At 39.6% G+C, this 17,127-nt stretch overlaps 1 protein-coding gene across 7 annotated transcripts in view; it reads right to left on the bottom strand.

Moving 5' to 3' along the window:
- Positions 1–17,127, bottom strand: part of frmd4a (FERM domain containing 4A) — an 83,855-nt gene that overhangs the window by 29,412 nt on the left and 37,316 nt on the right. For 6 of the 7 annotated variants that reach the window (XM_011476222.3, XM_011476218.3, XM_011476224.3 and 3 more), the window contains exon 2: positions 691–756. In XM_011476222.3, coding sequence (XP_011474524.1) covers positions 691–756 — 66 coding nt within the window. Of the gene's footprint in view, positions 1–690; positions 757–2,853; positions 3,349–17,127 lie in introns of those variants that run through there. The other variant, XM_011476223.3, reaches the window with a different exon arrangement.

Genomic DNA, 17,127 nt, shown 5'->3' with positions numbered 1-17,127 from the left:
TCAAATCAGGAAGTCAGCAGACCTATCCTTGCTCCCCCCCTTCATTTTTCTTCTCTCCCTTCAATGTCATCTCCTGTCTCTCCGTTCCTGAGCATCTCCCTTCTCTCTCTTCCTCTAAGCCTCTTGAGTTTCTCTGCCGGTCCTGCTCTTCTTCTCCAGTTCCAGGCCAATTATTGTCTCTTGTCTTTTTACCTCTCTGCAGGATCCAGGTAATATTCTCAGACCCACAGTGGGTGAAGCTTAAAAAAAATATGCTTCAGACAATCTAGCAAAGCAGTCAGATGAAAATACTCGAACAAAGGATAGCTACAGAATAAATCTCAAAGTGAGAAGGTCAAAGACTTTAGCAGACGATGAAGATATAGTCTTCTTTTTTGGGTGCTGGTTTTAAATTGATTCTTAAAGATTTTCAGTGAAGATGTAAAGCTCTGAAACGTATGTCTAAAGACTTATATTTAGAAGCCACTATGTCTAAAAATCTCTGTGACGATGAGTGGCTATAACAGGAATGACAAGATTAGGTGAGGATTGAGAAAGTGCCAAGCCACAAACAACTGGCCAAAATCTCTCTTTGCTAGCAGATATCGAGTGTCTTAAGTCAATAAAGTGGCAGGATCTCTCATTTGTTTAGAAAATAAGCTATAAAATGACACGGCAGAAGGCGTGGAAAGAGACAAACAAAACACTCACCTGTACAAGGAGTTCCAGCTTCCTGTCATCCAAAAGATGGACCTGACATCGCCTTCCCTCTGTCATCTGAAAGACAGAAAATATATTGAGTACTTTTGCATTTAAAACAATGTAGAAACATTCAAATAAAACTCTGTTGCCTTTTTTTAACAAAAACTATGTTTTTAAAGTCTAAACTATGTTGCATGTACTCAAAAATACATCAACAGGTTTAGTTTGCCATACTCAAAGAGATGGCTTTTCCCCCTCTGTGTGATATTTCACTGAAGTCCTAGCAGGGTTTTGTAAGTTACACACAGCGAGCCAACAGCCTCCAGCTCCATCTCCCTCTCTAACTTTTCCAGCAGTCCTCTTAAGAGCAGCAAACCCATTCTCTAACAGTTGTAGCCCTAACAGTAAGAAAAACTGTAGCTTAGTAGGGTCGACAAGAAATCCGTTCATGGTAGTCTTGACATAAGATGCTGAACATTAGAGCAAAAAGACGAAATAGCATGTGTGCCAAGTTCAAATGAACATACCGGAGCAGGTGCAATGAAAGAAGAAGTCAGATGTTATCCATACAGACCTAACTATGGTAACAAAAATGTAACTGAGGTGTAAATAGTAAAAAAAAGAAAAAAAGTACAATACACTTGTAAAAGAGTGTTGACTCTGTTAGTATGTGTTAATACTCTGCTGTATTTCAGTTTATTTGGAGTTTCTCTCAATTCTGACAGGATCAAGGACTAGGGAACACTGAAGACACTCAGTCCTCTAATACCTGCCTTATATGTAAAAAAAAAAAAATACAAGTTCAGGGGTGAAAAAAACAATGCAGAGAAAAGTTGTAGGATTCAAAAAAAGGAAAAGTGGATGGATACTTATTGTAAATCAAGTATAACGCTTTCCAAGATGTCAACCATAAACATAAACACAGGAAAACCGGTTTGTAAACCATAACTTTATCACCACCTTAGGCTACTAGAATTAAACAAGGGTATGCCGGCTGCACATTTAAATTAACCCCTGCTTGACTACTGTCCCACTATTTCTGTAAGCTTGCATTAACATGAGAGGGAAACATCACAAGCAGGTGAGGACATCATAAAAGAAGAAGCAGTTAAGAAGTGACACATGTATGCCTCAGCACTCGTCTCAGTGAGAACTCCTCTGAATGGCTGTTTGTGCCAACACATGCATATGTGTGTGGGTGTGGCTTTGGCAACTCAGCAGGTTTGGGGTAGCCCTCCCACTTGCTATTGATCTTCTGCGGCTTGTGTGTTTAGCTTGGCTGCACCTGTGCATCAGACAGCTACTCCTACACTCATATATTTCTTTATTTAACATTGCACTGTGCTCCATACCACTTTCTTGCTTACAAATCTTTCCAATTATTCGTGGGATACAGCAATAGGGACAACCCTTATTTTTCAGCACAGTCAGGGGGGACAACAAGCATTTAAACCATATTAAATGTTTGCTAACAAAGGTATCTGAGTTTGAAAACTTGCAGTGCAAATGACTGAAAATATTACCTGCAGAACCCTATAAACTGCAATGCAGACTCATTCTCACAGGAGCATCCTCCTACTGCCAATCAGCTTTGAGTCCCTTGGAATTCAGCTAACCTTGATGTCAAGGTAACAAATCAGTGCTCTGATTTTTTGTTTTTATAAGAAAGCTAAATCTGCAATGGAAACTGGCACTTATTAGTTTCCCACATTCAGTTAGGTTTGCTGCATTTGGTGCGTTCAAGTGAGCTTCAACTTGTTGTGAAAAGCAAATGTGATTAGGTCTCTCTGAACAGTAGATTCAATAAACTCAAGGATGAATAATTCATTCAACTTATTGTTGCATTGCCAGGCAAATAGAAATCTGATAGATCACCATGTTAAATGTTCTTTTAGGTATCAGGAGTCTTTTATTACTCACACAGGGTTTATTTGAGTAATAACACAGAGGGTAGATCTCAGGTTAAAAACGCATATATGGTGGTCCAAACTACACTTTGTGATTTAATATTCACTAACAATTATAGAGTTTTGATTAGTTAGCATTCATGCTAGGTCAAATAGAGACAAACATGTAAAACTAATCGCTTTTTTCCTTCTTTTTGCTGCAGCTGACACCATTACATGCATTCACAAACAAACAGACAGTTCCTGGTGATGCTTTGGTCAGTACCTTGCCAGAGAAGGCTCCGTCAACGGCTTCCTCAAAGACACTGGCACCGATTTGCGGCTAAAAAGGCAGGAATGTTAATCCCAAAAGGAGACGAGTCGTGTTCCTGCCACGAAATCATCAAAGAACACCCGTTTTCCTGACCGGCTCAAAGGAGGAGGCACATCAGCATCCATGTTTGGAACCATTAGTTGGCGACAGTAACAACCTTCTCCCCCAAAACGACAGCTATGTATATGTCCGGTGTTATGCCGGTTCTATATCGTTGTCATTCCAGCCAATTCTTTTGATAGCTAGGCGCCAAGCTCTGGTTCGTTCCTCATCCCTCCTACGGAAAACAGCGCCTCGCGCTTCCAGCGTCGGTCGACTCCCCCCCACCCTCACCCCGTTTTTTCTACCGGCACCAACAGTCAGGGAACGTGCGGTTAGCTCAGACCGTACCAACGGTCACCGAGCAGGGGGGTGGTGGGACGGACGACCGGTATGGCTGCTACGACTTGAAATCAGTTTTTTCCAGGTATGTTTATTCCTCAGGCAGCCTAGTTGCTCGGGATAATGGAGGCAAGATGTGGGGGCGGGGACAGAGGAGGAGACGAGGGGAAATTCTCTGCAGCGGATCCCAGTCATGAGAAACTGCAGACCTCTGTGGCTGTGTGTGCACGAGCGCATGCCTACACCCAAACAGAATGCATTTCACACTCATCCACATGAAACAAGCGTTTTACAGCAGAAAGAAATGACCCCCACTTCTCTGTTTGCCGTGAAGAAATCTCTTTTAATGTTATGAATGATGGGATTAAAAAAGAAGACATTAAAGTGACAGGAGTTTTTTCAGATTATCCTTGAGTTCTGGCCTTTCACCCACATAGGTTGAGGGTTTTTATTGACCTACATTAGGTGCTTGTCATTAATCGTTTACGTCAAGAACAGCAGCTGCTTAAACCAGAAGGTTTTAAAAAAAGAAGAAAAAAAAAACGGTTTGCACAACATAAACATAAGCCATAAACACTGGTATGGTGTCATACTACTGATACTACTCTGAAGCATAAATGAGATCATTGGTAACTCCAAAACGTCTGAATGACTCAGCTAGTTTATTGTTTATTGTTTATTATATCAACAAACATTGTGAGGTTGCATGTAAAGCATGCAGCATCAGCAACACTTGCTAGTTTGTGTTGTAAAAAAAGTTGTTGCTGATGTTAATGCATCAGCTCATAGATGACTAGAACCATGTTCATCTTTGTTTTCCTCATTGGAGCTGGTATCTGGCAGAAAACTGTATGGCTGGATCCTATTGCGCCAATACTGTTCACCATTTTTGTTGAACCGGTAATGTTAGGTTGGGGATGTGAGGGGCTGTAACCTAGCCGGAGAGGGAGTAAACAAAGGGATGATGGGAAGTGGAGTCAGGCATACTACACTCTAACAATCCCACCCACAACTCAGAGGTGAATTTCTAATGTAATATTAATTCTATCTATCTATCTATCTATCTGTCTGTCTGTCTGTCTGTCTGTCTGTCTGTCTGTCTGTCTGTCTGTCTGTCTGTCTGTCTGTCTGTCTGTCTGTCTGTCTGTCTGTCTGTCTGTCTGTCTGTCTGTCTGTCTGTCTGTCTGTCTGTCTGTCTGTCTATCTATCTATCTATCTATCTATCTATCTATCTATCTATCTATCTATCCTCTGCAGAAACTATGTCCTAGAATATGACACTTTTTTTTAAATTGGCTATATTAGGGCTGCAGTTTAGCTCAGGTGGTAGAGCAGGTCATCCAACAACCGAAGGGTTGGCGGATCAATCCACTCCCCCCAGGGGATGGGTCAAAATGCGGAGAAGAATTTCCCCATTGTGGGATAAATAAAGTATCAATTATTATTATTATTAAAAATGGCATAATCATAATTAAAAGACTAATAAGAAGGCTTTTACAATGGATCAAAAGATGATCGGAGTGGGACTTTAAGTTAAATTCAATGTTTTAGGCTTTTTTGCTGTTGGAATGTTCTGCAATCCCCAAACTCAGCTTCATTTGCAAATGCTCACATGAGAAATGAGGAGGTGTATCCTTTTCTCCTGCAGCCGGATCTTTCTGTTTCTGGATATTTTTGGCCCGATCCAGACACCGGAAACTGGCCTGTCCAACTTAAACATCTCCAGATGACTCTTTCTTTGGCTTTAATATACACAGCCAAGCCCTTGATTTCAAATACATCTTTCTTTTATGGGTAACTTCCTCAGTTTTCTGTCACAAGGATCCTGTTGTTGGCAGGATGCATGAGAAGGAGAAAAGGAAAAAAACAAACAAAAAAAAAAGTCAAGCAGTTGGGAACGGGGAGTAAAGCCAGCTTTAACTTCAGGAAAGATACAAAAAAACTGCTAAGCGTGTCATAATTAAGACTTAAGCTGAGATTTTGAAAACAGCCCTTGTTTGAGACAGAAGGCTGTGCCAGAGGAGGCAGATTCATGAACTGAGACAGAGATTAAAAGACTGAAAAAATAATCAAACAAACCTTTAATATCCAACATTCATGACCCCTATTTGCTGTACTAAATTGTCAATAGTCTAGAATTTTGCAAGTGCCTAAATGTGAGAAATAGACATGTAGGGCTTGAGAGCCTTCAAACAGGAAAGAACTCTTCTAACCAGTAAATAGTCGGCTGTAATGAGGTGCTGATTTGCTGGATTTCTATTTTTGGTCTGAAGTGGAAAGATCTGTATGCATGAGATATTATTACCACTGGAGGGTGTGGGATTTAAGTTTTTAAGTCTGGACAAGCAAACAGGGTTCATGGTCTGAGCTTGAAAAAGGTAACATATTGGCGCTGCATCACATAAACCCAATTTGCGGGTTAATTAAAGCAAGATGACTGGAACACTGCGGTAGGGAGCCAAGCCGGTCGCACACACTCTTCTGACTGCCATTGTCTGGTTCTCCCTTATATTTACAGAGACTAAATAAACATCCCCTTTTCAAACATGTCGCACTTTGAGCAAGCTAACATCTGACAACAGTCAACACATGATGACTTATGACGCTGAGATCATAAAATCTCAGTGGGCTTTATGGCTCATCTGCAGGTTTTAATGTGACAGTGTCCACATATGGTGCAGATTAAATTACAACAGAGTATGTTATAGTTTCACAATAAGATGCTTAAAAAAGAAAAGCTCAGTCAAATCCTGTTCTTTACTCAATCTAAAATTTCTAATAGTAGCGAGGTTAAACGGAGCAGGGAGGGTCAGGGAATGTGGAATGTCTGGAGAAAGACTGACCAGGAGAGATCTGTTATGTCTGTTAAGTGTGTGCTGGTGCGCCGGAGTGTGTGTGTGTGCCCATTTTAGTGTGTGCCTGTGAGCTCCACCCTTGCTGGCCGTGAATGACTTGGGAATAAAATGTGGTTTCAGTTAGGGAGCTTTTAAAATAAGAAACATACTGGCACTTCAAAAACAGATGAAAATAAAAGTGGAGATATTTCTGTAGTAGCTCTCCTTTGTTCTCAGTTTACTACAAAACACAATGTCCTGCCTTTCTTTTTTTCCACCCACAAAAAATGGGAAAAATATATTTGTACTGTACATACATACATTACAACACTGTAAACATCACAATGTATTATGTGTGATCCAAGGTTTGCTATACACTTGGATCATAAATTCAAGCTATAAGTATTGTGAGGATTTAGAAAAAAATCAGAATTCCTACCATGGAATGTTATTTAACTAAGAGTTTAATCAATTAAGGGTTTGTTTTTCCTGAAATGTCACAGAATCTGGATTAGAGTTTGGTGTTGTGTTTGGAATGTATGATGTGAGCTGATGTTCTGTAGTGCAGTGGTCCCCAACCTTTTTCAGGCCAGGGATGGCTTTAATGTCAAACAATATTTTCATGGACCGGTCTCTATGAGGCTGTAGTGGGTCTCAGATTTTTTTTTTAGCCTCCAGTTTCCCTTAACTCTTGAGACTAAAGCTTGCTTTCATCCTGTGTAATATATCTGCAGCTGGTTTCAAATGTATTTGTACACTAGATTTCATAGGAACCACTAAAATGGGATGTAGCAGCCCTCATTCTCGTCCAACTTTTAAGGTGCGATGGATACAAATAAAACGTCTCTGAAACTGGTATTTTCTAATAAAAATGAATTCATCGTTTGAATAACTTTATTAGCTGCATCCTTGTAACATTAGACAGCCAGTCGCTAAATTTTATGCATTATTATCATGGTCTGTGGTGGCAACTGTCACAATGAATCCATATTTGGAGAACAGACTTTTGGTTTAGAGCTGGTTTTTGTCTGTTAAATGTAGCTGCTATCTTTTTTTCTTTGAAGTTGAAGGCTCTACTTCTGTTTTCTCACTGACTCTTTTTTGCAAAAACAAACTTTCTAAATATTTTTGTTTCCTTTAAACTTTGCTACTTTGGAGGTTTCAATTTAGAGGTTGGCGCAGCCGCTTTAAGAATGTTATGGATGTATCTTTTAAACACATGACCAAGCGACTTGACATGCATCAAGAATGAGTCATATGTGGTGGGGAGAATCCAGTATTTTTCCAAAATAAAAATTCTTTCAAAATCAAATGACAAATAAAACAGAAAAAGTGTAGGTTGTGTTTTTTTTTCCTCTGTGGCCCGGTACCAACTATCCCACAGATATTTGGGACCACTGGTACAAGGGATGATGAGCTGCCTTGGCTTTATTTTTCCAATAAGTGAATCTAAAATAAGACACTGTCTTCCACATACCTCTGTTTACTATGCCGATTGTATTAACTTTTACTGCCATGAAATGTAAAATTAACATGGAAAAAAATAAAACAAAGAAGGAAAATAGCAGCGAGAGGAAATTTTATTTTGAAAAACAAAAAATTAGAAATAACAACGACAAATAAAAAAGTTGAAGGTCACACAAGACTGAACAGTGGTATTGTTTCCATTGTTAAAGCCAAATAGAATTATTATGGGTATAATATTGTGACATTCTCCTATTTTTTGCTTATTTCTTAAAGTTCTAATGAAAATACCACTAGATTTTTTGCTCTGTTACTTGAACATATATTCTATTAAAACTAAAAGTTGCACTGAAAAATCCACAAAACAAAAATGACACTAACTCTATACCCGTCAAAGATCATTACAAATGTCTCCTGCTTCAATGTCTTCTTTGCTCTTTACTTCTTTTACTTTACTGGTAGTTTCTTTCATCCATGGCTTTCTCTGATTTTTAATTGATGTGTTTTGTTGCTTACAAAGATGCAAAAGATATGTGCACATAAAAAACAAAACTGGGTCACAAAGATGTACCCACATGCTAATTCACAAACAGAGAGCCTCCAGTTATATTTAAAGGAGAAAGATTCCAAACAAGACCACAGCAGCCGTCTCCTGAGACGACATCCAGCCAGTAAAAAGCCTTTTATCGACAGTGCAACGATACAGCTCCACAGTGTGTCCATTTGAGAGTATGTCAACACAACACTCATGTACTTTTTCTTTTATTGAGAATAATGCATGCCTAATTACATTAATACTTTCTGTTGTACTTTACCATGTCATCATCATAGCTCACTCAATGTGACCCTCTTCTATTTGTCGACTTTAATTTACCCTTTTCTGATAATGTCTGGTCAGTCCTGACATTTCAGCACAAGGGAAACTTTGGACAGTGAAGCCATTTGACCTGCCACCATGCTTTTTGCAGAAAGGGATGGTCATTTAGCAGAAGCAGCAGCTTTTAAGGAAGAGTAGTAAATATAAATTCATGAGGGTAAGAGAGGCAGCTAAAGTGCTGACAAACTGACAAGAAGAACAGAACAGGGGCTTTCAGGACAAACAGGTACGAATGATGTCATGTCTTGATGATTTTTATCTCAATGAGACACAGTCTTTGTTCTAATGGGGGCCGATTTGCCAGGATGTCATTGGTGGTGTGAGTCATTCACAAGGGAAGGATCTTTTACCCCTCCACCTCCTCCCTTCATCTATAATTCACATGGTAAGAAATCACTGAAGACCTGAGTGACCCTGCCTTCACTGATACTGCTGGTAAAAAGCAATGTAATGAAGAGTAAGGTATTTGGTTTATGAATGCTGACCAGGCCGTAGACAATTGTGCGCTGGGGCTGTGTGTTTGAGGGCGCACCACTACATCTAGCTGATTGATGAATCCCTCACCTGTTCTGACTTTCTTTTGCAATCCAGAGAGAAACACCAGATATTAGGCATGCACACATTTACAATGTCTGTGTCTTAAACTCAAGGGCACTGTGTGCTGGAGAGCGTTTGAACCTTAGTGGCCTCTAAACACTGTCCTGCGACTGGATGGAATACCAAATACGCAAAGCATCTACCGTGGTGAATATTAAACAGGGCTGTGCTCAAACTTCTCTATGAGTGTAGGTGTCCCAGTTCTAATGTGTTCTTTTGCCCTAGTAGACATGCACCCTTGGGAGCAGAACTGCAGGGGAGAAGGTATACAAAACACATTAATCCTCTCTGTTCTTTGCTGATTTGGCCGTAGAGAATGTGCACGTGTGGTAATATTTGTGTGTGTTCTCCAAGTTAATTAGGCATACTGTCACAAACCAACACCTGAGAGGACTGAACCTCCAGGACTTTTATTCTTCAAATGACTTTCCTCTTTGGGAAAGTGGCATAAAAATCGTCCTGGACTGTTCCTAGATGCACATAAATATGTATGTGCATTTCATCCCTTAAGTTGCAAACATTTTAAAAACGTTTTAATGCACAGTTTGTCTGCAATCTAGGCCATTACCAGGTAGACCTTCCGTGACAAAACACACAGAAATCATAGCAAAAAAAACCCCAAGAACATCTCAGAAAAATCAAGTTAAAAGACCTGCGGCGAAGGCTTTCCCCACAAGGTAGGCCGATGTGGCAAATGACAAAATGACAACACAAACATAAAACAAGGGAATACTTTACCAAATGTGTATTGAAACTGTACACAGGAGGAACCCCTTCTGCTCACTACCAAAGCGACCAACCTCATACTTCCTCTAAGGTTACTGATGGAGCAAGATCTTTATGTTTGATTGCTATATAGGTGCAGATATTCAGAAGGGAAACACAAAATATCAAATATTTAGTAAAGAAAAATTAGGTGTTGTAAAGAACGCAGTGGAACCTCAACCATACTGTTCTTCATCTTCCTCTTGGATCTGTTTTAGGGTAATGACAAACAGTGGAATAAAAAAAACAGCCACTGGGCCAAGATCTCAGCCCTCCAGCCTGTCTGTGCTGCCCCCATGGTGTCCAGATGGGATTTATCAGGCTATAGCTTTGGTTCATCATGATGGCGCTCCAGTGCTACATGCTCAGATACACTGAGCCAAGGTAATGAAAAATGACCCAGCTCATCTGCAGGGAGAGCCCTTTGGCAGCTGTGCCTTTTCTCTCTGTGAGTGTGGGCGCCAGTCCCTTTCGTCTAAAGGGAATCCCGTCAAGTAAAGGTATTAAATTTCCTCCATTTGGCTGTTTTGGCCTCAAGGAGAGTCAAAATGTGAAGGTTGGAAGTGGATAAACCATGGAACAGCCAGAGTTAACATATTTTAATTTTTTTTTTTTGATAGGTGGGGGCAGTAAAAGCAGATTTTAATGTTTTTATCATAAGGCTATTAGAAGGCTTGCAGATAGAAAACTGATTTATGGAAAGATATCAGATCTTACATGGGGATGTGTATGGATTACACCTCTTGGGAAATTTGGCCTGCTGAGTTCATATTTGTAGGAAGCATTCAGAAGAAATCCCACAAGCTAAAATGATGACTGACACTGTTAACCCTCTTAAAAGACACAAACAATGTGTAAAAAAGATAATCAGTACATCTAAAACAGGAAAATAGGAAACAAAATAATATATATTTATTACTTAACGTATACATTGGATTCTAGAAAGGATAACTCTGACTTATCTCTTCAAGTTAATTCACATATTAAGTTTAAAACTCTGCTCAGTAAACACATGTACACTCACTATCAGAGGATAAAATACCCATACAAATGGAGGATCTGGGAGTCCCGCTGCGGGATTTCCTCAGATTTTTACCAGATTCCCGTGGTAATCCTCTAGGATTACCATTCAATACCAAGGCCCTAACCTCTGAACCTAAAACATTATAAGCTCCTATATTTGCAACACTAATGCCACAGTTAAACCTAACACTTTATTTAGTAGCAATGGACCACCTCCATAAACCTTCTATCATCCGGCCACAGTTGTGATGTACTTAAAGGATTTAAGGTGCCCCAACTATGATAAAAGTATGGTAGGTAGTTTTGGTATGGTTGACTGTACTACATGCCACAATTGTTTCTCAAATCCGACCTGACTTAAATATGAAAACCAAAAAAAATGAAAAATGCTTGTTTTCTGAAAAACTTTTTGTTTTATGTAAGAAAATAAGTATGATCTTATAAAGATCCAATATCATTCCACTTATTAACTTGCTATAGACTATAGGGTTGTTGAGTTTAACTGCATGGCACACATGTAAATGTAAACCATTTAAGCGTTAGCAATTAATGACAATCTAATCAAGCAGGGTGATGCATCACATTGTCACATTAACAGAAGTCTGGCATTGGAGAGAAGCTTAAGTGCATCACCAGGCTGACAGCATCCCACATGGACCTATATAGAAGAAGGATGTTGCTCTTTAATATTTAACATGCAGCAAGGGTGCAAAACAGCAGACAACTCATTATACATGTTTATATAAACAAAATATGGATAATAGATTAAATTTTGATAGTGATTTATGATTTATAGACTGCCAGCTAAATTACCAGTCACGCTTTGACTGGTGATGAATGCCTGCAGGAACTTTTTTTCTTGCAGCATGTTCAGACATCCGCAATCCTCTCCCCTCCCGGTTACAACTGAGCATTTGACAAACCTGGGAACGGAGCAGTGAAAATGTTTTCCAGACGGACTATGCAAATAAGTGCATTTCTCCAGGGAGCTGTTGAAATGGTTTTAAAACACCAACACAAGATAAAGGGATGCGTGTTTGCATGTGTGACTTTGCCGGGATATCAGACACTAGCTGCCTTAAGATAACTGCGAACAAATTAGAAAGACGCACAGAATGAATAGTACAATAAACAAAGTGCTGGAAAGCGCTGGGAAAACTGCCTTTAATCTCTCCCTTCAACTAGGACCTCACTCCAGGTTCTGGGAAAAGACTTTCTCACGTTCAGATCTTGACTTTGGCAGAAGGGATAGAAAAATTCCTGGCCGACAGAAATAATGGACAAAATTCTTCAGCAGGAAGTCAAAAGTTTGGCTTCATTCTCTAATAGTTAGTTGAATGGGAAACAGAGGAAAAGAAAGCCTGGACACACACATTTCCAAATCCTGGATATTAGCCTATTTGTCTTCAGGTTATTTACTGGCATCTGTTTAGTGGAATCTATTAATTAAGGGATGACAAACAGAAAAGGAAATAAAAGAAAACTGTGATAAAAAGCAGTTTAATCCTAACCTGACTAATGGGAGCTGCTAACAGTCACCCTGCATGAAGGAAATGAACTGAAAACATCTGACTGCTAGCCAAGACTTCGCTGGATCACGTAAAAAACAAGTAACTAACATAAAGTGAATCTGACACAAATCAAAAGCACTGTTTGGTTTGCTTTAGGTTTACGTGTCTTTACTTTGTTTTGTAGTGTAGCTCATCAGAGGATAATAAAATAAATGCTCTATGACAGGACAGTTGTCACAGAAAACAGGACCAGATGAGTTCAGATGACTTAACTGCTTCTCTGCCTTACAGTACAATTCAGGAGCTCTTGAAACTTAACACAAGAGTCAAATGCAATAAATATGTATGATAGATGAGAAAGGATGTGAAGCTTTTACGTTTGTATAAAACCTTTCAGTGGGGTTTTTTTTGCTAGGAGACTGTTCCAATCAAAGTCGTTTTGGCCGCTAGGAGAAGAATTTTCTTGTCAGTTTGTCTTATTAACAATTGCTTCGATGGGAAATGTATTTAGTTTAACTAGCAAATTAACTTATCAAGTCTTAAAGACCCACCCTGATAAAAATTGTCTTTTTTGTGTTTTTCGCTCGTTCTTGGTATGTGGTATTTTTTCATGATGGAGGACATACAATAAGAAATGTAATCTTAAATCTGCATTTCCGAGTATTTCTTTAATCCAATTTGCAGTGTTGCATGATTGAGCGGTTTCTCGCCCAATTGGGTGGGTTTGGTTCTGAATTTGCGGGCAAAATTTGCTTTTGGCAGGTTTACATAATTTGGGCCAGTTTGGGATTGGTTCGGCGGTTTTTAGTCCTCTTTAAAATGCTTTTCAACCAGGGACGTGCAGTCAGGGGAGGCACTGATATATCATTTAATCCTTGTTTTCACTCAAATCTGTGTATTTTGTATGTTTCTTGTTCAGTTACAGCACAGACTGTGAGGTGAAGCAGTTCACGGAGCGCAGTCAAGTGGCAGATCCTCCCGTGAGGCTGCATTTGCAATTCTTGCAATCTTACATAGGATTGCAAGCTAAACCTCACGGCAAATCGTGCAATTCTATGTAAACTGGGTTGATTTTGTGCCTTTAGTTTACTCAGCGTATGCTGATAATATAATGGTTCATTACGTTTTAATACATTGTTGACATTTTCTATTACATGTCCTCACTTTCGATTTAATAGTTAATATATATTTCACGTTTGTTTTACATTAAATTAGTGTTCAGATCAGACATAAAGCTGCACTGAAAAGATATGAAGTGAGAAAAACAGCTGCACTTTTCGTGATAAAGAAAAAAATCGATCATTTGTTTATAACTGTATTATATTTTGGGGGGAGAGGATTTTCACTGTTGGTGTTGCACAAAATTAGGAAGACCAAATAGTTGTTGGAGTTATCTCAGCTGATACTTGATTTAGTTTTGAATGTTTTATCAATAGGCTCTTTAAAAAAAATGGATTCACCAGAACAGGTTTTTAACATGTTTTATATTTGCTTTTATTTCACTTCACTTAAATTCACTAAAAGTAAAAACGCAGGTAAAATTTCCAGTATGATCATGATCATAAATTACCTATAATACGTTTTTGTGTTTACCCTTACTTCTTTTTTTCTGAATGATCTTAATGTTTGAGCGAAATACATGAGCACATTCGCTCACACGAATTACGTTTGATCTTCTGTGGTCGTTAATGAAGTTCAATGGGAGTCCACTATTTTGTGTTTTGCTCTGACTTGCAGCAACATTGGGGATGTAATATCAATGAAAAAAGTTCAAAGTTGGATTTTCAATCAAAATGGGAAGTAATAAATAAATGGTAATTGATTATTGCTAATTACAGCGAATTAATTCCTGATTAACTCTTTGGGTATTTTTTTATTTTTTATTTTTTTTTGTGGGACCTGGCAGTTTTTAAATGACTTTTGGGCTGGAAAACCGTGACTGAATCTGGCAACACGGAAAACAAACTCCCTGTTCAGCTCTATTGTGATGCATTCACTTGCAGACAAATTGATCTACGTACGTCTTTTGTTTTCCTCATCTTAGCTCGCATCTGGCTCAAACTGTATGGCTGGATAGCTCCAATGTTGCTCGCCATTCTTGGCATTGCACCACTAATGTTGGATTGGGGGTATAAGGTAGTGGGAAACCGCATAAATAGAGAGCTCTCAGATACGGGTAAAAAAAGGACAGGAGAGGGGGGGGTTTATCTGTGCCAATGGTCCCAAATGGTCAGAAGCGAAATTCTAATGAACTCCTGCCACTCTACAGAAACTATGTCCTATCAAAGGACACAGGTTCATGATTTTTGCTAAAGATGGCTTAATTAAAATTCCACTGGGAACTCGAAGCTCATCGGGGGAAGGAGAAAATGTTAGGGGTTTTCCTACTTTTACGGTAGTTTTTTTTTTTATATATACAAAATAAAATGATGGCTTGCAAATGTTGTGAGTTGCAATAATGAGACAAATGCAGGTGAACTTGATTCATGCCATGCTGGGGAAAGCCCAGCCATCTGTGTTTGTTGTAGTCTTCGACTTTGCAGGACATCCTGCCTTTGGGATGGGATGGGGGCGGTGAGAGGAGGAAAGGGAGGAAGCTGAGAAAAGATACAGCGTGCACGTATGAAATCAATACAAGTGGAAAACAACATGAGGAATGACAAACAATTACCAAGAGACACTGTCTAACACCACACTGCAGAGCCCTGCCCTCACACGCCTGCTGCTACTAACCCTGTTTACAGGGTCGTCCCACAAGAGGAAAACGTGTGACTGGAGGCTGTTGAGTCAGCCTGATGTGCAGCATGAAAGTGTGAGCGAGCACGCGGCTTCATTCTCTCGTGAGGAAAGTAAAAATGTCTGCGCAAACACACAACATCTCGCACAACGTTACAATCTGCCTATTAAGGTAGCACAACAGCATAATTACACAGGTTTTAGCTCCACAAAGCACAGACTACTTTACACCGTAGGTGCCAAATCACCACCTTAACACAGTATGTGCCATGCAGTGGTTGAGGAGCTAAATTTGAGGCTAGGCCTGCTGGGAAGACTAGACTGATTTATTATTACGATTAAAAATACAACTGCATGTTAATAAAATTAGGAAAAGAGGCAAAAATAGAAATTCTACTGGAGAGCGTGGGAAATCAATGGATCTAATAGAAGTAAAAGAGAAGAGAAAAAATGCAGAAAGTGTTCCTCTCTCCTTATTGTAGATCCCATTCACTAGGCTGGGATTCTCATTAGCTTTAACAGTGGGAAGATGGGCAGAGAGACCAGGGATATCCCCATCCTGCCTTACAAACTAAACCCTCCCACTCTGGCTCTGCAACTCCCTCTATTAACCGCTCCACCTTAGACCATTCCACCAGACAAAATTGTTTGCAGACCAGCGGATGCTTGAAAAAATATTAGAAAACAGCTGCTGAAAGTTGTTTTGGACCACCTTTGGTCAGCCATTGTTTGTGTCTGTAAAGAAAAAGGGGGAGCAGAGGATGGTGAGGTATATAATTGCTGTTTCCTCTGATTGTGTTACCCTCTCTGGGATGCATGAATGTCTGAGCTACATTTAAAGGACAAACGTTAGAACAACAACCCAGCCCATTCTTTTCCTGAGAGTAAAAGGAGCAAAAAGACAGGAAACATCGCCTGATGTTCGTTTATTTTGAATGCACGCTTGAGCTCATACTGTTAGATGAGTCTGTACAAGGGAATACAATAAGTCCAGCCTTTTGGCCATCTTGCAACAAGAACTGTTGGAAGCCTGTTCGAATTTGCAGGGCCAATTGGATGTAGGGCAGGTGAAACATTTGAGGAATACTAAAGACTCTGCAGGAAAGCTATGAGTCCACATGTTCAAGCACAATCAAGTGCATACTAATAAAACTTTTAGATGAATTACAGTCAGAATAAGCTACAAAAGACAGAGGCCACCAAAAACAATTAAAATAACCTAAACTTCAATCCTAAAGGAGCGTGTTTTTGTTAAAGACCAGCACACTGAAAAGCCCTGCGTAACAGCTTTAGCTACCAGCTCCCACCAGTGAGCCAAACAACACAGCTTCCTGTGATGCCAAACACACCAACAAAAGCACATTACTCACAGTGGCAGCAAAACAATTCAGGGCAGCTGATTAGCATGGCTGACCTGAAAGTGTATTATCTGATTTTGTCCTTCAGGGCTTTTTGAGAGAATGCAGACACATGATACCTATTTCTTTACCTGGCATAGAGAACATTATTTTACCTTTTATTACAAGGCAAGGTACAGTAAGTAGTCAAAGTTTAAACTTTCATTTATGCTTTGTCTTCTACCGGCTATAAGTTTTTATAAAATTAAAATGAACAGTCACATCTACAATGCCTTTTCAAATGTTTATCTAGACCAGCGTTTTTCAACCTTTTTTTGAGCCATGGTACACGCTTTCCTTGATAAAAAGCAAACACCACCAACCCAAAATATAAAAAAAAGAGAAGAAACTCTAGTCTGTATTAACAATTTCCCGGCACACCTGACAATCTCTCACAGTACACCAGGGTACCACAGCACACTAGTTGATCTAGACCACAACCTACCTGGTAAAGAGGCCTTGTAACACATCTGTGTGTGTGTCTTAAATGCAGAGACGCAGAAAGGTTCCTGGTGTGCACACACAGTCGTTGAATGGCTGAGGAGGTGAGAGTCCACAGCAGACTTTGTCGAGTGCCGACTGCCTCATCTAAACCCATCAAGACAGTATCCATGACTTCTTTAACACTGTGACCATCAGAC

This window comes from Oryzias latipes, chromosome 6 (assembly GCF_002234675.1).
Source record: "Oryzias latipes chromosome 6, ASM223467v1".
NCBI lineage: Eukaryota > Metazoa > Chordata > Actinopteri > Beloniformes > Adrianichthyidae > Oryzias > Oryzias latipes.
Note: the sequence above shows the minus strand (reverse complement) of the source record. Positions and strands in the feature narration are given on the sequence as shown.